Source organism: Sapajus apella, unplaced genomic scaffold, assembly GCF_009761245.1.
Source record: "Sapajus apella isolate SASKATOON/1434 unplaced genomic scaffold, GSC_monkey_1.0 scaffold109, whole genome shotgun sequence".
NCBI lineage: Eukaryota > Metazoa > Chordata > Mammalia > Primates > Cebidae > Sapajus > Sapajus apella.
The window spans coordinates 6,322,143-6,345,066 of record NW_022437049.1 but is presented as its reverse complement, the minus strand read 5'-3'; the positions used below and the strand labels follow the sequence as shown (position 1 = coordinate 6,345,066).

General features: G+C 36.9%; 1 protein-coding gene across 4 annotated transcripts in view; it reads right to left on the bottom strand.

The window, feature by feature from the left end:
- Positions 1-22,924, bottom strand: part of DCC (DCC netrin 1 receptor) — a 1,203,097-nt gene that overhangs the window by 44,551 nt on the left and 1,135,622 nt on the right. For 2 of the 4 annotated variants that reach the window (XM_032259518.1, XM_032259521.1), the window contains exons 25-26: positions 22,592-22,708; positions 1,189-1,350 (exon numbers count right to left, since the gene is read on the bottom strand). In XM_032259518.1, the coding sequence (XP_032115409.1) occupies positions 1,189-1,350; positions 22,592-22,708 (279 nt within the window). The remainder of the gene's footprint in view (positions 1-1,188; positions 1,351-22,591; positions 22,709-22,924) is intronic. The other 2 variants (XM_032259520.1, XM_032259522.1) reach the window with 1 other exon arrangement.

Sequence of the window (22,924 nt, the reverse complement as noted above, 5' to 3'; positions counted from 1 at the left end):
AAGTCTACACATTCTTTTAATGTTTCCGTTTAAAGTCAGAGCATATACAATAAATCAAAAGAATGTAGTAGGCAGCAAACCAATGAGGGGAATACTAAATTAAAAGTAAAAACTTGTCTTTTTTGTTGCAGAGAGCTTCATTTTAGAAGTGAAGAAGGCACTTATGGGCTCTAAATTCTTTGATTGGAATTGCATTTCCAGTTGTCTCGGGATTTGAAAATTTTTTGGTTGTTAGACTTTCCATATCTTTCCCATTTAATTCCCTTCAGTGTGGTTTGGGCACCTATTTTTCCTTGAGTTTTTGCACACAACTCTATTCTGTAGATATTATGTGCAGTGAGAAAGGAGAAAATAAATCCAATTCTCCCTTGGCAGATCTTTGATGGCTTTTAATTCTAACCTTGCTATATCTAGACGATTTATGATTTCTTAGAGCTGTCCCTGTTTGGTTGGAAAAATATACCTTACCTCAAAATATATTTTATTGTTGTTACTATCATATCTATTACAAAACATCCTATCTCACATGAGATGCTGAGTCACCTGTTCTTAACTAAGAGATGAAAGCCATAAAATAGATTTTAAAATGCTGTGCTCAAAAAAAAAAAAAGTCAAATGGCACAGCAGAAATCACCAGGGTGTATATAATAGCTTGGGAGTCTCTTTCCATTTCTACCTTCCTTCAAATAAATGAAATACTACTCTGGAAATCCTTTTTTTTTTTTTCTGAGAATTAATTTTTAAAGCCAAAAAAAATATTACTTAACTGATTAAAGAAATCTAAAGCATTCATCTAAGTATTGTTTCATCAGCAGTGAGACATAACCAACACATACCAAATATGATGGGAGATATTACTTGATTATTAGTTTCCTATTTAATAGGACATATTAATTTCAAGCACCCATCACATCAATGTTTGATGGAACCACTTGATCCTTGTGTTCCCACCACTTCCCCCCATATTGTTAGTGGAGTGTGCTGTGGAAAGGGGCCCAGGGAACCAGTATAAATGCACATGAGCTAGGATCCAAAGCACTTGTGTTAGAAAGGAAAATTCTAGTACCACAGTCATAGGGAAATCAATCTTCCCAGAGCTAAGAAGATCAGAATGCTACTCATTTTACAAGACGCCTTTGCTATTACTCATTCATTCTTATTTAAAAAATAAAAAGGAAAATGCATTACACTGACTTCTTCCTGCTCCAAAACCTCGGTCCACTGACAGTGTTGGGAATGGCACAGGCCGGAGAGTGAACTGCGGGTGGGGATATCCACAGGTGGGAGACGGGAGGATTCCTGGGTACTGGGCACTTTCTAGGGTCGGCACAGGGATGGCACTCACAACAGCTGCAAAAGAAAAAGGTTAATGAGTTATTTGAATCTTATGTATGCATGCAACATGCAAAAAAAATGGTGGAATTTTCAGATCCTCAAATCCATACATAACCTTCATGGTATCACATAGATTCCCATGCTTACCTCTCTCCACCAATCCCACTTTTTACTTTAGAAAACACAGCTCACTCCTCAAGCATCTTACTATGAGATATTATTCTGCAGTTTAAAACATTCTAAGTCTCCAAACAAAGAAACAGTTAATCAAGTTACCATAAATCCACCTTAACATTTTATTTTGATCATTTTGTTTGTTGTTTGTCTTGGCCTTATTCTTTCTTCTAAGGATGAACTATGGCATTATAAAGGTTAGGTTGTTCACAATCAAGTATATTGTGTAGAGTGGGCCGAAAAAGTGTTGGGAATTTTCCATTAATTCTATAAAACAATGTATTGCTCTTGAGAGACAGTTCAGAGACACAGAGAGAGAGAGAGAGAAGCAAAGTGTTTTCTCAATAGTCATACTTAGGATTTATCTTTAAATAGAAAATATCTTCAAATACCCAAATCAGAGCAGGTGAGTGACATATTAAGTATAACTGAATGTTTTTCAGGAATACCAACATTTTAAAGTTATTTTTAGGACCTCAGGTAGTTGCAAGTTGAAAGGTTATTAAAAATAACTTAGGAAGATAGATTATAGTGTGATTTTTGGCATGTAATTTGGAAGAAGTTCAAATTATTGAGTGATTGCTATGAAGATCTCATTACAGTACTCATTCATATATATAAACACTATATACATATATACTATATATATATATATATATATATATATATATATGCAAACATATGCAAAGGTTTCACAGTGTATCAATAAGAAGCACACTGGAACAGAATTAATGCAATAAGCAACATTCAGACATGGATAATATGCAATTAATACACAAAAAGCCCCATTCATATCATTAAGTGATAACAGGCCAATAAAATTTTACTTTATATGCAATTGTCAGAAACACTAATTGTAATGTTAACAAAATCCACAGGAAAGAAAATTAACAATTAAAGACTCATAGTCACCGAATTAAAAACATAAAATTTTGGTTTATATAAATTTTATGCTGCAAAAACATAGATAATCAATAAAAGACCCACAAACATAAAAATAGATCATGTCTGTATGTTAATCTATAGGGGAAAATTGTAGATTCTAGTTCAAGGATAAAAATAAGTGATGTTAACTTTTATTTGTTAACAAGCCACCCCCTTACATATTTTGTAAAGGGGTGATGTTTGTATCAAACCACTATGGTATTTTTATGCTTTTAGATTAGTTTAAAATTCCAGAAAAATTCCATCTTTCACAGGTATGTTATATGTAACAAAATATTTTTGCATCAAATTTTAAATGTATGAGGAGGTACATTGTTTTTCTAAATTTAGAGAAAAGTGAATGAACATTTGAGAATAAGTGGTACAAAGCACAATGCCTCAATAAAAATACTTTATAAAAAGCACATTATGTATATACAAACACATAAAGAGGCTCCAGAAAAAGGGAAATTTAAAAAATGACAAGGAAACTTTTTATAAGAATCAAAGATTCAAACCAGATATCAGCCAAAATCTTACAAATTCTTTAAAGAAAGAAGTTATAATTTTGTTGTCTCTGTGTCTTTCCTAGTACAGTGCTAGAGATACTTCATATTTTTCAAGTGAGTAAATACGAAGGATTTTCTAGGAGTATTATTTAGAAATGTGTCATTTTAACACACTGGAGACTTTTAGAGTGGCTTGATGGATGATTTAGTCTACTGTGGTATATAGTTACTATAACTACAATAATAATGTACTTGAACATATTTGTAAATACAAGCCATATAAGATCTATTTTTAAACAACTCAAATTTTCAGACTCTGAGACAGTCAGCTGAATTATTTCAACTGTCTTACTGATCAAATAGATCACTGCAGTCATTAAGGTGGATTGCTAGGTTGCAAAGCATTCCCTGTATTCATAATTTTCACTCATAAATAAATGTGACAGTGGTAGTCTCCCTTAAATATAGAAGATACTAATTCTACAAATTGTGCATACTATATTTTCTTATCAAAATGATTATACTACAAGCAAAATAATTATTAACAAATGTTTAATATAATATGTTTAGAAAAGGAGTTTCATAAGTATGTTCTGATTAGGAGCCAAACAAATTTGGACAGGGAAACATAAAACAATTTTGCAAGCCATCTAGTCTTATAGTTAGAGCACTGAAAACACTCAAGAGACTAAATTTATACTGCAGTTCCAAGTCTTTCATTACTGAAGAAAGAAATTTTACTTTCTAATAGTTTTACATGTTTGCTACTGGCCTGATAACAAAGGGTTTACAAATAAAAGTTCTTTCAAAAATAATAAATCTGTCATATGTTTCTACATCTCAAAAATGCTGATTATTTCCTGACATGAAATAGAATAGTCAGCATCCCAAAGCTTTGATCTTGGAGTATGTCATTCTATGATTCATTTCTGAAAAGGCACAGAAGTCTACATTTACTTACAATAAAAAATAATCATTCTTAAAGTAAGTTGAATAAAATACCAGATATTAAGCTATATTTTGGTATTTTTCCCCTCGATGTCAGTTTTGAAAGTCAGAAATACACACACACATACACACACACACACACACACACACACACACACACACACACAAATGCTTCAACTCAAAGCATTCACTCCACTGCTATGTTTATGTAAAATAGCTCAGTAAGTGATATTATCAAGCATTTTCAATAAATCTCTGCTCTGCGGCAAAAATGACAAGAAATCTGTTCTGACACAGCTTTCTGACAATTGAATTTATCTCTGACACTGATGCACAAAGAGTTTTCAAGTAGAAATTCCCTCACCAAATTACTTAGCTTCATGAACAAAGCACATTGGTATTTGAAAACTTCCATATTTCTGTGGGATTGGGGGTGATGTCCCTTTATCATTTTTTATTGCATCTATTTGATTCTTCTCTCTTTTCTTTTTTATTAGTCTGGCTAGAGGTCTATCTATTTTGTTGATCTTTTTAAAAAACCAGCTCCAGGATTTGTTGATTTTTTGAACGGTTTTTTTGTGTCTCTATCTCCTTCAGTTCGGCTCTGGTCTTAGCTATTTCTTTTCTTCTGCTAGTTTTTGAGATTTTTGATCTTGTTCCTCTAACTCTTTCAATTTTGATGATAGGGTGTCGATTTTAGACCTTTCCTTGTTCCTCATGTGGGCATTTATTGCTATGAATTTCCCTCTAGACGCTGCTTTAAATGTGTCTCAGAGATTCTGATATGTTGCATCTTCATTCTCATTTGAAGAACATCTTTATTTCTGCCATCATTTAATTGTTTATTCAGTCAACATTCAGGAGCCAGTTGTTCATTTCCCGTGAAGCTGTGTGGTTTTGAGTTAGTTTCTTAATCCTGAGCTCTACTTTGATTGCACTGTGGTCTGAGAGACTGTTTGTTATGATTTCTGTTCTTTTGCATTTGCTGAGGAGTGATTTACTTCCAATTATGTGGTTGATTTTAGAGTAAGTGTGATGTGGTGCTGAGAAGAATGTATATTCTGTAGATTTGGGGTTGAGAGTTCTGTAAATGTCTGTTAAGTTTACTTGGTCCAGATCTGCACTCAAGTTCTGGATTTCCTTGTTGATTTTCTGTCTCATTGATCTGTCTCATATTGACAGTGGAGTGTTAAAGTCTCCCACTATTATTCTGCAGGAGTCTAAGTCTCTTTGTAGGTTGTTAAGGACTTGCTTTACGTATCTGGGTGCTCCTGTATTGGGTGAACATATATTTAGAATAGTTAGCTCTTGTTGTTGCATTGATCCTTTTACTTTATGTAATGCCCTTCTTTGTCTCTTTTGATCTTTGTTGGTTTAAAGTCCATTTTATCAGAGCCTAGGATTGCAACCCCTGATTTTTTTTTCTCTCCATTTGCTTGGAAAGTCTTCTTCCATCCCTTTATTTTATTTTGAGTCTGTGTGTCTTTGGCCATGACATGGGTCTCCTGAATACTGTACACTGATAATTCTTGGCTTTTTATCCAATTTGCTAGTCTGTGTCTTTTGATTGGGGCATTCAGTCCATTTACATTTAATGTTAATATTATTTTGTGTGAATTTGATCCTGCCATTTTATTACTGGTTGGTTGTTTTGCCCTTTGGTTGGTGTAATTTCTACATTGCATCATTGGTATTTACCATTTGGTTCTTTTTTGCAGTGGCTGGTACTGGTTTTTCCTTTCTGTGTTTAGTGCTTCCTTCAGGAACTCTTGTAGGGCAGGTCTGGTAGTGACAAAATCTCTCAGCAATTGTTTGTCTGTAAAGGATTTTATTTCTCCATTACCTATGAAGCTTAGTTTGGCTGGATATGAAATTCTGGGTTGAAAGTTCTTTTCTTTAAGGATGTTGAATATTGGCCTCCACTCTATTCTGGCTTGCAGAGTTTCTGCTGAGAGATCTGCTGTGAGTCTGGTGTGCTTCCCATTGTTGTTGACCCGACCTTTCTCTCTGCTGCCCTTAGCATTTTTTTCCTTCATTTCAACCCTGGTGGATCTGACGATTATGTGCCTTGGGGTTGGTCTTCTAGAGGAGTATCATTGTGATGTTCTCTGTATTTCCGGTATTTGAATGTTGGCCTGCCTTGTTAGGTTGGTGAAGTTCTCCTGGATAATATCCTGAAGAGTGTTTTGCACCTTGGATTCATTCTTCCTGTCATCTTCTGGTACACGGAATCAAGCACAGGCCTTTTCACATAATCCCATATTTCTTGAAGGCTTTGTTCATTTCTTTTCGCTGTTTGTTCTCTTTTCTTGCCTTCTCGTTTTATTTCATTGAGTTGATCTTCAATCTCTGATGTCCTTTCTTCTGCTTGATCTGTTCAGCTACCGAAACTTGTGTATGTGTCACGAAGTTCTTGTGCTGTGGTTTTCAGTTCCATCAAGTCGTTTATGTTCTTCTCTATGCTGGTTATTCTAGTTAGCATTTTGTCTAAGCTTTTTGCAAGGTTTTTAGTTTCTTTGCATTGAGATAGAACATGTTCCTTTAACTCAGAGAATTTTGTTATTACCCACCCTCTGAAGCCTGCTTCTGTCAATTCAGCAAATTCGTTCTCCGTCCAGCTTTGTTCCCTTGCTGGTGAGGAGTTGTGATATCGTAGTGGGGGAGAGGCATTCTGGTTTTGATGGTTTCATTCTTCTTGCACTGGTTTCTTCCCATCTTTTTGAATTTATATAGTTTTGATCTCAGGTAGCTGCTTGGGGAGGCGGCCTTTCCTTTGTCTGCCTGCAGAGGCACTGCTGGGCTGCCATGGATTCAGTGGACCTGCTGTGTCTTTTATTTACTCAGGAAAATTAGGCTGGCTTCTGCAATGGCTGCAGCCCTTCCCCTGCCAAGCTGGATCATTCCTGGTTGCTTTCTAACTGATATTCTAGGTGTGAGACTCTGGAGTGAGAGGAGTTTTTTAGCCTGCTGGCTTTGTGCAGGGGACCCGTCCTGCTGTATGGGCTGTTTACCTGCTTCCAGTTCCCCTTCTTTCTGGAGGGCAGGTAGCTCTGTCCAGCCAGGTTTCTGGCTTTCATGACAGCCAGTGCTTCCTCCTAGATCTATGCTGACAGCCTCAGTGTCGGCCGAAGTTGCTGTTCTGTCCTGTTCAGGCAGCTGGCTAAGGCTTCTTAGCCCGGCGAAGATCTCCTGGTATGTGGGTTGTAGAGGGCTTGGGTGAAGCGCTGTATCTGAACCAATATCCCAGAGAGGGAGATCCCCCAGTCCTCCAGTCAGTTGACACTCCTCCTGGGTGGGGTAGTGCCCTGCCTTGCCTCAACTTGCCCTATTTGGTTTATACCCACTGTCCAACCAGACCCACAAAATGCACCTGGTACCTTGTTTGGAATTGTGGAGACCAGTCAGCTTCTGAGTCTCTCTCACTGGGAGCTGCTTTCCAGAGCTGCCTCTTATTCAGCCATCTTGGGACAAACTACCATTAGAGATTACTACAAACAACTCTATGCACATAAACCAGTAAACATGGAAGAAATGGATAAATTCCTGGACAATTGCACCCTCCCAAGTCTAAACTGGGAAGAAGTTGAAACCATGAATAGACCAAAACAAAGGCTGAAGTTGAGGCAGCAATTAATAGCCTACCAAATAAAAAAAGCCTAGGTCCAGATGGGTTTAAAGCCGAATTCTACCAGATGTACAAAGAGGAGCTGGTACCATTCCTTCTGAAACTATTCCAAACAATACAAAAAGAAGGAATCCTCCCTGACTCATTTTATGAGACCAACATCATCCTAATACCACACCCAGGCTGAGACACAACTAAAAAAGAAAACTTCAGGCAAATATCCATGATGAACATCAACACAAAAATCTTCAATAAAATACTGGCAAACAGAATGCAAGAGCAAATCAAAAATTTATTCATCATGAACAAGTAGGTTTTATCCCGGGGATACAAGGCTGGTTCAACATATGCAAGGGTATAAACATAATCCATCACATAAACAGAACCAAAGACAAAAACCACGATTATCTCAATGGATGCAGTGAAGGCCTTCGACAAAATTCAACAGCCCTTTATGCTAAAAACCCTCAATAAACTAGGTATCAATGGAACCTGTTACAAAATAATAAAAGCTATTTACGACAAACCCACAGCCAATATCATATTGAATGGACAAAACCTGGAAGCATTCTCTTTGAAATCTGCCACTAAACGAGGACGCCCTCTGGCACCACTCTTATTCAATATAGTACTGGAAGTTCTAGCCAGAGCAATCAGGCAAGAAAAAGAAATAAAGGATATTCAATTAGGAAAAGAGGAAGGCAAATTGTCTCTATTTGCAGATGACATGATTCTATATTTAGAAGACCCCATCGCCTCAGCCCCAAATCTCCTGGAACTTATAAGCAACTTCAGCAGTCTCAGGATACAAAATAAATGTGCAGAAATTACAAGCATTTCTGTATACCAATAACAGACAAATGGAGAACCAAATCAAAAGTGAACTCCCATTCACAATTACTACAAAGAGAATAAAATACCTAGGAATACAATAACAAAGGATGTAAAGGACCTCTTCAAAGAGAACTATAAACCACTGCTCAATGAAATAAGAGAGGACACAAACAGATGTAAAAACATTCCATGCTCATGGTTGGAAAGAATCAACATCATGAAAATGGCCCTACTGCCCAAAGTAATTTATAGATTCCACACTATCCCCATCAAGCTACCAATGACCTTCTTCATAGAACTGGAAAAAAACACTTCAAACTTCATATGGAACCAAAAGAGAGCCCACATAGCCAAAACAATCCTAAGCAAAAAGAACAAAGCTGGAGGCATCAAGCTGCCTGACTTCAAACTGTACTACAAGGCCACAGTAATCAAAACAGCATGGTAGTGGCACCAAAACAGAGACGTAGACCAATGGAACAGAAAAGAGGCCTTAGAAGCAACACCACACATCTAAAATTGTCTGATCTTTGACAAACCTGAGAATAACAAGCAATGGGGAAAGGATTCCCTGTTTAACAAATGGTGTTGGGAAAACTGGCTAGCAATGTGCAGAAAGCAGAAACTGGACCCCTTCCTGACACCATACACTAAAATTAACTCCAGATGGATTAAAGTTCTAAACATAAGACCTAAAACCATAAAAACCCTAAAAGAAAACCTAGGAAAAACCATTCAGGACATAGGCATAGACAAAGACTTCATGACTAAAATACCAAAAGCAATGGCAAAAAAAAAAAAAAAAGCCAAAATAGACAAATGGGATCTAATTAAACTATAAAGAAGACATCTATGAGGCCAACAAATATGTGAAAAAAATGCTCATCGTCGCTGGTCATTAGAGAATTGCAAATCAAAACCACATTGAGATACCATCTCACACCAGTTAGAATGGTGGTCATCAAAAAATCAGGAGACAAGAGATGCTGGAGAGGATGTGAAGAAACAGGAACACTTTTACACTGTTGGTGGGAGTGCAAATTAGTGCAACCATTGTGGAAGACAGTGTGGCAACTCCTCAAGGACCTAGAAATAAAAATACCATTTGACCCAGCAATCCCATTATTGGGTATATACCCAGAGAATCATAAATTGTTCTGTTATAAAGACACATGCACACATATGTTCACTGTGGCACTGTTTACAGTAGCAAAGACCTGGAGCCAGCCTAAATGTCCATAAATGATAGACAGGATAAAGAAAACATGGCACATATACACCATGGAATACTATGTAGCCATAAAAAAACGATGAGTTCATGTCCTTTGCAGGGACATGCATGAATCTGGAAACCATCATTCATAGCAAACTGACATAAGAACAGAAAACCAAACACCGCATTTTCTCACTCATAGGTGGGTGTTGAACAATTAGAACACGTGGACACAGGGAGGGTAGCATCACACATTGAAGTCAGTTGTGGGTGGCTAGGGGAGGGACAGCAGGGGGTGGGGAGGGATAACATGGGAAGAAATACCAGATATAGGCGATGGTGGGAAGAAAGCAGCAAACCACCTTGCCATGTATGTACCTATACAACAATCCTACATGATCTGTATATGTACTCCAGAACCTAAAGTACAATTAAAATCAAGGCTCATAATAAAAAAGAAAACTTCCATAATTTTTAAAACGTTAGCACTAAATCCCTATAGGAAATGGAAAGTAAAGGTTTTTTATTAAGCTACAAATTTTAAGAAATAAAACTCTCCCTAGATATTTCTCAACATGGTACTTGATGGAATTGAGCGATTTGTTAAGGAGACAAAGGGGACAAAGATAATGGTATGTTGAAATGAAAGAGCTTAACTGAAATGGTTTTTCATTCTGCCTCTTTTTATCTTTTTTCCACAATGACCTGTATATTATCTGGGACATTTGGAAATTTAGCATCTATTGTCCTTGATAAATATTTATATCTCCTTCACATTTTCAGGTGTTCTTTGATAAGCAAGTGCCACAGAATGGCATCCACAGGTATTCAAAAACTCCATGGAGGGCTGCTTTTGGAAAAGCCATAAGATTCATAAGTAAGTGCTTTGCAGCGATCCTTAACATAGTGGTAAAGAGTCTAAGTGCTGAAGTAAAACCGCCTGGGTTCGTTACCTAGTTCTGCTCCCTGCCAGTGAATAAGCTTCAGAGCCAGCATCAAAGATGGCTCTCACTGATCCCACATCATGGAATTCACATGCCTGTGAAGTTCCCTTGCACATTACTGGGACTTGTCTGGTGACCAGTAGAATGTGGCAGAAATGATGGTATGTCTCTTCTAAGATATGGTTTAAAAAGATTGCACATGCTCTCTCTCTCTCTCTCTGTCTCTTAGCTCACTCATGCTGGAGAAAGCCAGGTGTCATGTCTTGGGGAATCCACGTGTGATGTCTTGAAGACATGTTGGCAGACCTGTGCATAGGCCCATGTGGCAAGAAACCAGACCCTCTCAGTTCAAGACACTCCAAGAAACCTCATGAAACAGCTTGAGGCTCTGAGCCTGAACCACCTAGCTAAACTACTCTTAGATTCCTGATTCTCAGATCCTATTGAGAAAATAAACAATAATTGTTTTATGTTGCTATATTTTGGGAGTAACTTGTTACATACTAAGAGCTATATGTTGAAGAGCAAATTATTCAGGCTCTGTTTTTCAGTTTCCTTACCTGTAAAACGGAGTACTGATTTTATGATGTGGTTGTGAGGATTAGAGAGATCATCCACAGAGAAGAGCAACAGAATATAGAGTCAGAAGTTGACACCTCATAAATTTTGGGCATTTTAATTAATTTGCAAGGCTGCAACAGATCCATCCCAAACTGGATTGAATATCTTTTAACTGAAAATATGTTTTAAAACATCCTGTCTTATGTTAAAAAAGAAGAGTACCATGCATTAAGATAAAATAATAGTTTTTAATTCAAATGTGAGTGTGAGGGAAGTATGACCCTGAAAGATTTTGGATATGAGAAAGATAAGTTCTGCCCCCAGGGGAGAAAAAGAACTGCAATTATGATTATAAAACAAAATCCGAGTTCAAGTTCTTGTTTTGTCATTTATAAGGGAAGGCCTTTAACTTATTGAAGTCTATCTGGCCAATTTTTAATGTGGTTTATACACATTTCCAAGATAAGACAATGTGGACTGGCTAGCTTAGTGCTTGCTACAGCAGGGATATGTGTTATGATCAAACACAGTGAACTGTAAGAAGGAAACTTTAAGACCCCTGCAATCTCCTACTATACTGCTTCTATGTGGACCTTTTCTCCTTCTATCTGGACCTTTTCAACTGAGATCTTCTCAAAAGAGATGTGTCTGTGAAGCCCAGATATATGAAATAGTTGAAAACATCCAAGTGTACATTTTGGCTCCATGAGTATTAGACAGAAGATGGGGCTGAGGGAAGGAAGACTCTAATCTTGTTCCAAGGAATTCCTTTAAGATGAACTCAAGGTATCACAGTATTCTTTTCTAAGGAGACCAGAAAGATTTCCCCAAGATAGTATAAATCCATTTGCCTTAGTCAACTGAGATAGGAAATGTCATGAGGTTTAAGAAATGGTCCATTTTGTTGAAGAAATCTCTAAGGCATTAGGAATTAAGAAATAATTAGGTAGTATAAGTCATAAAAGGCAGGTCATCTGTATTTTTACATTGCTCTAGAAACTGTTTCTAGAAGCTAAGTTTGTATAATTTTTACACTCCATCATCTAATTTTTTTTTACTTTCACCAACTCTGCCACATCCCTTCTTCATTATTTCTATATCTTTGAAAACAAGCTACTTCTTATCTTGTAAAATCTTCCCAAAAAACACAATTCTGTACTCGCTACAGGAACCTTTTTAAGCTTACAAGTCATCTTGACTGTGTCTGCATAACCCTACTTACTTGATGATTTTTGTAGTCCAAAAGAATTACCAATTAATTGTGTTTGAAAATTTATTTTCAAACTACCAAACTACCAAGAAATGACATCTGGGTCTCCAACTCTCATTCATTAGCAACTCTTTTAAATTCCATTTTTATGCAGAGCCATGGCATTGCACAAAACATTGTGTAATGCATAATGCATTGTGGGCCTACAGAGTTTGCATAAAAAATACTGGTTCTTCCCGTATTTCAGAGTAAGAGGAGGAATGAAGTATGTCATTGAGGACTCAAAGAATAAAAATTGATATTAATAATGAATTGAACAAATTGTATTTAAAATCATGTATTAGGTAATGAGATCATGTCTAATACAAATTTAGGAGTGCTTTGAACTCACCACTGTTCCTACAGTTCTGAATAGCTGAAAATTTGTGTGCTGTTGATATTTATCATACGAGAATGATTGTCTGTACCCCTTACTCCTAGGAAAGCATTCTTGGTTGGTTGTGGGCATCCACAAGGGCTGAAGTGTGATGGAATAAACTCCCAGTCTCAGAAGACTATTGAGCTGGGACTTTTCTTAGGATGCTGGCTTCACACACCTTATACACATGGGTCAAAGGGATGATCATCTTACAGATCAATCCCTCTCAATGTCCACTTGTGTAGGAATAGGCCTCTTGGTAGGACAGCACCCAGAGTCAGTAGAACTCCAGTTTTTAAAATCAGCCTTTCCTCATGTAGCTTTATTTTACTCTCTATAGCTTCTCCCACTCACTGTTTGTGTTCTACAGCCAAGTGACTAATGCAGATGGTGGGAATGGGAGGAAGAGTGCTGGCTCTCACAGTGAATGTTCTAGAAAGCCTAGAAACCAGTAGCCATGGTAGCCCCAAAGCTATCACAAAGCAAAAGTATATAACTTCCTTTGCTTCAGTGTTTTTACTAGAATTTTCAGGATACCTTTTTGAGACTTCTTTTTCCTTTAAAGAATTATTTTCCTTTTTTCCCCTCAAACATTTACAGAAAAAGAGAAGCGAGAAAAAGATAAAATTCGAGATATTGCCCAACAACCTCTCATACATTAAATGATCTTACAGGTCATCTGCTTCAATCTATATCCTTCCTAGTTCCTATTCCCCTCCTCCTCTTCAGCATTTTACAAAAGAAGAAAATGATCTAGCAATAGAAATACTATTTGACCCAGCAATCCCATTACTGAGTATATACCCAGAGGATTATAAATCATTCTATTATAAAGGCACATGCACATGTATGTTTACTGCAGGACTGTTCACAGTAGCAAAGACTTGGAACCAAGCCAAATGCCCATTAATGATAGACTGCATAAAGAAAATGTGGCACATATACACCATGGAATACTATGCAGCCATAAAAAAGGATGAGTTCATGTCCTTTGCAAGGGCATGGATGAATTTGGAAACCATCATTCTCAGCAAACTGACACAAGAACAAGTGGGAGTTGAACAATGAGAACACATGGACACAGGGAGGGGAACATCACACGCCAGGGAATGTTGAGGGGTTGGGGGCTAAGGGACGGATAGCAGTGGGTGGGGTTACTGGGGAGGGATAGCATCAGGAGAAATACCTTATGCAGCTGATGGGGTGATCATCTACATTAGGTTACAAACCTCTACACAATGCACTGTGCCCCAGAACTTAAAGTAAAATAAATAAAAAAAGAAAATAGCCGCACAAATAGTTACATCCAATTGTGCAATAAAATCTAGAAATGTAATGTAGACCTGGATTTCTTTTCAAAAAATCCTCTCAGCCAAATCAAGTTGCTCACCCAAAGCTACACCCCACTTCTTGGAAGTAGCCTATATGACAGATTACTTGAGTCAGGATACAAAAAGCCAGTCCCTCTTGACTCATTTAGGACAACTCTAAAGGACAGTCTCAGTTCAGCTGAGGTCTTCATTAAACAGCATCACCAGTTAAATCCTTCCCTTTCCCCAATTCGGTATACTTCACCCTCACTGGTGTTATTCCTGAAAGCACTTGCCAATAAATCTATCTTCCAATCTCTGTTCTGAGTTTTACATAATTAATTTCATTATAGTAAGAAACAGCATTTAAAATAATTTTTTGGCCATTATGCAAAATAATCAACCTTTGCCACCATTTTATGGTAAGAGCAACTAGATTGGGGAATCAAAAGATTTGAGTTCATCTCCTGCCTATGCTGTTAGCTGGCATGTTTCTCATGAGCCTCAGCTAATTTAGCTGTGAAGAATGTTTGGGGGTAAGAAGTAGCATGTGTCATATCATATTTTCAACCAAAAAGTATAATATTAGATAAATAAGCAGACATTGCCCTCCCATGAAATTAAATACATTTTCTCTGTGAGTTTTGAGAGCCATAAAACAACTTCAGATAACTTATGTTTTACCTGTTAATTAACATTTTATAGAGCATAGTAAGAAATGTCAAGGAAGAAAGAAAATAACAATCTTATAAAAATAATGGCTCTTAAATGAAATAGCAAAGATCTTTATACAGTGATTAGACATCTGAACAATGGTATGGCTTTGGTTTATACAAGGCTTGATACCCCAGTAAATGTAAATAATTACAAATGGGGCCATTATAAATTTATCTGCTCTCCTGAATGAAATCATAACTCTGCCAAGAAACAGATATACAATTTTTAAACATAGTTATTTATGGCCTTATTAATCACCTCAGATGCAAAGGGCTATTTTATCAAAAAGCTTAAGAATTTATTTGGGCCAGGCAGGGTGGCTCTCACACCTGTACTCCCAATACTTTGGGAAGCAGAGGCAGAAGGATTGCTTGAGCCCAGGAATTTGAGACCAGCCTAAGCAACATGGTAAAACCTTGTCTCCACAAAAAGTACAACAACTAGCTGGACATGTTGGCTTGTGCCTGCAGTCCCATCTACTGAGGAAACTGAGGTGGGAAGATTCCTTGAGCCCAGGAGGTGGAGGTTACAGTGAGCAGAGATTGAGATTTTACCACTGCACTGCAGCTGGGCAACAGAGCAAGACCCTGAGTCAAAAAAATTAAAAAAAATTATTTTAATATTAACTGTGTTTATATGTTAAAATAATTTCCTTTTGTTAGATACAGTTTCACTAACAGAGGGCTTATAGATAACAATGAAGGCAATGTGACCAAGTTATTAAAATATATATATATATACACAAAAATATATATTCTATTGTCTTTTTTCTTATTGAATTATAATATACGTAGGGAAAATTGAGAATATGCTAAATACAGTGCTCAATGATTTTACAAAGTGAAATGCCTGTGGTCCATCATCCAGAACAAGAAATAGAACATTATCAGAAGGTGCTCATAGTCCCTTCTTCTCCGCTAGTCCACTCCTATCAAAAGTAACCGTCCTCCTGAATTCTAACCATGCATTAGTCCATTTTCATGCTTCTGATAAAGACATCCCCGAGACTGGGCAATTTACAAAGGAAAGAGGTTTATTGGACTTACACTTCCACACAATCATGGAAGAAGGTGAAAAGCACATCTCACATGACAGCAGACAAGAGAGCTTGTGCCAGGAGACTCCCGTTTTTAAAACCATTAGATCTTATGAGACTTATTTACTATCACAAGAAGAGCACAGGAAAGGCCTGCCCCACGATTTAATTACGTCCCACTGGGTAATTGTGGGGTCCCTCCCACAACATGTGGGAATTTAAGATAAGATTTGGGTGAGGACACAGCCAAACCATCAACCCCATGGACTGTTATTTTGTTCATCTTTAAATTTTATAAAAATTAAATCACACAGATGCATCAGGTTTCTGAATTGCAACTTCATACCTGTGAGAGTCTCCATATTGTTTTGTATAATATTAGTTTATTTGTATTGCTGCATTGTATTCTACTATATGAATATACTATAATGTATTCATCTATAGTAATGAAGATATGACAAACAGCCCACATTCTTATATGCGTCTGTTGATTAATATTTTATATATTTCTATTGGGTAAATATCCATGAGAATATATCTAAGAATGAAACTGCTGAATCCTTATAAATTTTAGAAAACTATTTGATGGTTTAAAACCATGTATGTGTTGATATCTAATAATTACAAAAAAATTAATTTTTGGTAACTTTATGGGTTCCATTTATGTAGCATAAGACACTAAGAGTAAGAGAAGATTTGCTATTTCAGGCATGCAAAAACTCCAAGCTCCAGATAACAGATGAAGCAATATGTATAGTGGATAGAGCAAGCAGAGGTTTCAAGTTCAGACTGTCGGAGCCTGAGCCTTCATGTTTATACACTGAAGATGGCACCTTCAGAAAATCTTTTTGAAAAATAAAAGGATATGAATAATTTAAGAGATAAAAGCCATATTTATATTTGGAAAAGCAGTATACTGTAGAGGTTCTGAGGTTGCCCAGGTATCCTAGAGCAAGTAGCTTAAGCTGGCTGAGTCTCTGTTTCCCATGTGTAAAATGAGGATAATCTTCCCATATGATAATAATGTGAGGATTAAATGAAAATAAAAATTAGCAAGGTATTTACCAAGTGAATGTTATTAAAAATTCCTCATACTTGTTAGATTTTATTTCTCTTTCTCTCTAAGCCTATTATTTCCTTTTCTGTTTAATGAAAACACGTTTAACTGCTCTTAATACATCAGACAATTTTGTTAGAAGACATTCTATTTATAACTGATAAAAAAGAGCCCGCCAAACATCAATGTGTTACAAACATAAGGAAGGCATTTTAATAATGCATTTATTTGTTTATTCATTCATTTGACAGATATTTCACAAGCACCAATTTTGTGCTAGGTGCTAAACAATAAAATGTGTGAATATGAAGATGAATTAGATACAATTCATCCTTCTCATGAAGTAATTCACAAGCTGTTAGAGGAGGGAAGATTTGGACTTGAAAGCCTAAGCAAACAAGGCAGTATTGTGTGTAATAAACACTATATTGTGCTACAAGAAAATGTTATTCAAACATATAAAAGGGAGTCATTATTTCTAGATGGAGTAACCAGAAAAGCATTTGTAAGAGCATCAGTATCTACTCTGGTCTTTGAAAGATACATAAAACATTTTAGGTTGAGAAAACCATTGAGTCATTTCAAAAGGAAAGAAATAATGTAAAGGAGAAAACAAATGAAGGACAGTGCATATTTGTGGATTGGTAATGAGTCTACCTTAGCATGAGTCTGGGTACATATAAGGATAGAGTAACAGAAATCTAGATTCCAATATGATATGCTGAAAACATTTAAAGGTTTTAAAAATTTGTTTCTTGGCAGACAATAGGAGCCACTGGAGAAATGTATGGGGTAGAATGCCATGCTTACCTTGTTTTAGGAAGAAATCTGACAAGCAATATGCATAAGAGGCTGGAAGGTGCTAGCCAAGAAGACTTAGCTAGGAAACTGTCTTGGCAGTTTAGATGTGAAGTCACAAATAATAAATAAAAGAATTAAGAATGGGAGAATAGCCAGGGATTCAAAGATATCGTGAAAGAAAAAGCAATGGCATATGGAAATTCATTGGATGAAGAAGCTACTTCTAATTAGATGGACAGAAAAGCTCCACAGATTCTAAAGTACAATAATTTTTGAGAAGAAAGCAATAAATGATTGGCACGGATAGAACTTAGTTATTAACACAAGATGAAAGCACCTAGAGGGAAAAAGGCAACTCAATTCCCAGTATCTTTCTCGGTAGTGAAAGGTATAAAAAAAAAAAAAAAAAAGGACAATAGCTTCACAGGATATGACAGCTAGGAGTATAATGATTAAGAACAGGGAACTCTGAAATCAGACCCTTTGAGTCCAAATTCTGGCTCTACCACATACTAGCTGTGTGACTGCTAGCTAGTTACTCAAACTCTCCAAGTCTTAGTTCTCTCAGTACTTCAGAGAATGTAACAATGAGAAGCATAATAATAGTGCTTACTAGATGACTTGAACAGTTCGCATTCATTATAAATGTCATGTAACTTTTTGCATTTATTACAGTAAAGTTGAGAGAAGATGTAATGGAGCATAGGGAGGATGTGGCATATGGTAAGTTAAAAAAACAACAACTATTAATTCATTCATTTGACTAAATAGTATTGATTGCAGACTTACCATGTGCCAGATGCTGTTCTGGGTATTGGGGATACAAAATGAACAAAATAGGTAAAATAATTGCACCTATAAGATTATATTAAAATACAGGAAGCAAATAAATAACAAATACAATACCATAAATAGAATAGTGTAATGCATTAATAAAGAAAAATTAAGCATAACAGAGAAGTAGAGAGTGACCAGAGATGCTACGTCAGGCAATGGTAAAGGAAGACCTGCTTATGAAGGTGGCAGTTGAAGAGACCTAAAAGAAATGAGGAATGCGCCATATAAATATCTACAAAAAGAGATTCCAGACAAAGACTGCAGCAAGTGCAGTATCCCTGAGCTGAGACATGCCTACTATCCAAGGAACACAGAGGAAGGTTACATGACTATAATTAATTATAGAAAGGAGCAATAGGAGATCAAGTGAGGTATAGACCCAGAGACCAAATCACATGGAACCTTGTAGGACACAGTAAAATTAGTTGATTTTGTTTCTACATTTGATGGAAGTCACAGAGGAACAACATGATCTAATTTATATATTGAGAGATTGCTGTGTAGACAACAGATTATAAAGGCAAAAGCTAATGAAGATTAATGCGTACAAAAAATAGAAAGAATAAATAAGACTATTTGATAGCACAACATGGTGACTATAGTCAATAATAATTTAATTGTACATTTAAAAATACTGAAGAGTATAATTAGATTGTTTTTAACACAAAAGATAAACACTTGCATAGTTAGATACCATATTCTTCATGATGTGATTATTACATATCCCATCTTATATCAAAACATCTCATGTACCCCAAAAATATTATACACCTACTATGTACCCATAACAATTATGAATAATTTTTTTTGAAAAGCTAAGGAAGAGACTAGTTACAAGCTTATTGCTGTAGTCTAGTAACTGTAAGAGATGGTGGGAGCTTGTATAAGGGCAAAACAGTGAAGATCGAAAACAGTGGTCACATTTGGGACATGTTTTGTAAACAAGAATTTGGTAAAAGATTGAATTTAGGGTATAATGAAATTAGAATAAAGAGGCATGGAACTAGAGTTTGTGAACAGAATAAGTTGATTCATATAATTTGGCTCTGTGTCCCTACCCAAATCTCATCTTGAATTGTAATCCCCACATGTTAAGAGAGGGACCAAGTAGGAGGTGATTGGCTCATGGGGGCAGTTTTCTCCACGCTTCTCATGACAGTGAGTGAGTTCTCATGAGATCTGGTGGTTTTATAAGGGGTTCTTTCCCCTTGGGTTTTTTTCTCTCTCTCTTCACCTTCTGCCTCTTCTTCACCTTCCTCCATGATTCTAAATTTCCTGAGGCCTCCCCAGCCATGCAGAACTGTCAGTCAATGAAACCTCCTTTGCCTTTATGTTACCCAGTCTCAGGTGGTATCTTTACAGCAGTGTGAAAATGGACTGATACAGTAAATTGGTACCAAAAAGAGTGGGGGACTGCTATAAAGATAGCCTGAAAATTGTGGACATGACTTTGGAAATGGAACAGTTTAGAGGGCTCAGAAGAAGATAGGAAAATGTGGGAAAGTTTGGAACTGCCAAGAGACTTAATGAATGGTTTTGACCAAAATGCTTGTAGTGATATGGACAATGAAGTTCAGGCTGAGGTGGTCTCAGATGGAGATGAGGAAATTATTGAGAACTGGAACAAAGGAGATCCTGCTATGCATTAGCAAAGAGAATTGTGGCATTTTGCCCTTTCTCTAGAGATCCTGCCACAGGATAATATCATCCAGGATTAATTGGAATTTTGATAATATTTAAAGCCACTGATACTAGATGACATTATCTAAGAAGCTGGTATAGGGAGAAAAGAGAAGAAACCTGAAGACTGAGGCCTGAGGCATTCTCTGACTCAGAGATCAGGAATAAGAAGATAAATAAGTGACTGAAGAAGAGCAGCCAGAAGGGTAGAAAGAAAACCAGGGGCATTTAGTATGCTACAAGCCAAAGTGAGAAAGTGTTTCAAGGACATAAGTGAGATCCTATGTCAATTTTTTTCTGAAAGTCTGAGACTTGAGCATTGGATTTGACAATGCGGAGATTATTGACAACTTTGGCAATCATGGATTCAGTGGAGAGTGACTGTAATATCTTATTAAAAGTAATAAGAAATCTTACAAAGAGGATAAAGTACAGATTTTTAAAAATATTTCAGTAAATACAGCTTTAATTGGAGTGGGAAGGGCATTGAGTTATAAAACAGGAGCTATGACAGAATATTAATATTTGTATGCCTACTATGGTGATAAGGAAGAAACCTGATAATGCAGGAAAGGGAAGGGGCAATTACAGAAGAGTCCCTAAATGGGTGAGATGGGATTGCAACAAGATACTCAGATGCAGCACTAACAGATCAATTAGATTTGAGGGAAGAACAAGGATCCCACTCTCTGAATGCTTCTCTTTTCTTGCTGATACAAGACTATTAGGCAAGAGTAGGGAAAGAAGGGAGGTACTGAAATCCAAAAAGCAAGAATACATCTAAGATATTCATCTTATAAAGTGAAACTATGAACCACTAGAGCAATACAGTATCATTTCCAAATAGTGAGAGCTCACCTTGAACTTTTGATTATAAATACTCAGTAAACAGGCTATGTGTTTTTCTCCAGATACAGAGTGGTGTATGCACTGGGGAGCTGCTTATTTAATCAGGTCTTTTTCAGGTGAGTAAGATGGGGAAGGAGAACCAAGGGAGATAAGAGTGAAGATAATAAGTGACTATAAAACCTAAATTAAGGCCAGGTGTGGTGGCTCACATCTGTAATCCCAGCATTTGGGAGGCTGAGGCAGGCAGATCGCAAGGTCAGGAGAAAGAGACCATCGTGGCTAACACGGTGAAATACCGTCTCTACTAAAAATACAAAAAATTAGCCAGGTGTCGTGGCATGCACCTGAGTCCCAGCTACTCGGAGGCTGAGGCAGGAGAATCACTTGAACCCAGGAGACAGAGGTTGCAGTGAGCTGAGATCATGCCACTGCACTCCAGCCCGGGCAAGAGTGACTCCATCTCAAAAACAAAAACAAAAACAAAAATTCCTAAGTTAAGCTTGCAGAGAAATGAGGACAAGAGGGGGATAACGGGTGAGAGGAAGTGGTGGAGCTAATGGGTTGGGGTTCCTGGTGGAATTGAAGAATTGATGGCAAGTGGGCAATAAAGTAAGTAGGTAACTAATAAGTTGATAAAAACTGCCATTTTGTACTGGTTTGATTTGGTGTGACATGAAATTGATGAACTGAAGAGGGAAGGAGTCAATATCTTCACAGGCAACATAGAGGAACTAACCATCTAAGGTATCAGATGAATTATCTGCATGAATACTGTTATTACCAAGACTGAACATAGAGGTAACTGGAAAGGAAATGATCCACAGATAATAATATCTTTAGTAAGTGTGGGAGGATGACAGAAAACTTCAACAAGGGATGGGTAGTAAGTGGGAGCGGGTCAACATCTGGTTTAAAGGAACTAGATTATTTAAGTTTGAGAATTAGACCCATTAAAAAGTTTATTTAAAAATCTATGGAGGTTGGGCACGGTAGCTCACACCTATAATCCCAGCACTTTGGGAGGCTGAAGAAAGATCACATGAAGTCAAGAGTTGGAGACCAGTCTGGCCAACATAGCAAAACCATGTCTCTACTAAAAATACAAAAATTAGCTGGGTGTGGTGGTGCACACCTGTAGTCTCAGCTTCTTGGAAGGCTGAGGCATGAGAATCACTTGAACCCAGGAGGCAGAGGCTGCAGTGAGCCAAGGTCGTGCCACTGCACTCCAGCCTGGGCAACACAGCAAAACTCTGTCTCAAAAAACAAACAAACAAACAAACAAAAAACACTATGGAGGTGATCATTAGAATAAGGGCAATACTACTAAAATATATATCAGCTCTTTTTATGTAAATGCATATATTTTACAATTTCTTTAACCATCTGTTTGCCAACAGAGAGACCATTTGATTATATACAAAAAATACAGTCAGAGAAGAAGACTTGGACTTCAAATTATTAATAATATGGTTTTAGGCATTCTCCATTTTCATTTGCTCAGAAACTTCAAGGAAAATTCTAATTATTTTTGATAATTTGATTTTTTTTATAGAAAAGATACATAGAGAAAGCATTCCATCTCTTCATCATGGCACCAATATTGACTCACCAGGATTGTTGGACTGGGCATCCATGGGAATCATGAGCTTGGCCCGGGGTGCTCGGCGTGCAGCCAGTGACCTCTCCAGAGTGGACATAGAGCTCCCTGCTTCCTCAGTGTCTTGACCTGAAAAATATACACTCCTGAGAAACATACCCTCTACAAGGATGCAACACTTTACATAATTTTCTGGCAGCTATTCCAATGCCTTTTTAGTCTTACAGATGTTTTCAATGATAATATCATCTACCTTCTTGTTATCTGAGTAATATATTTCATTGTAAAATCTTAAAATTAACCAAAAATTCTAAATTCATTGCACATAACCGTTATTTATATTTT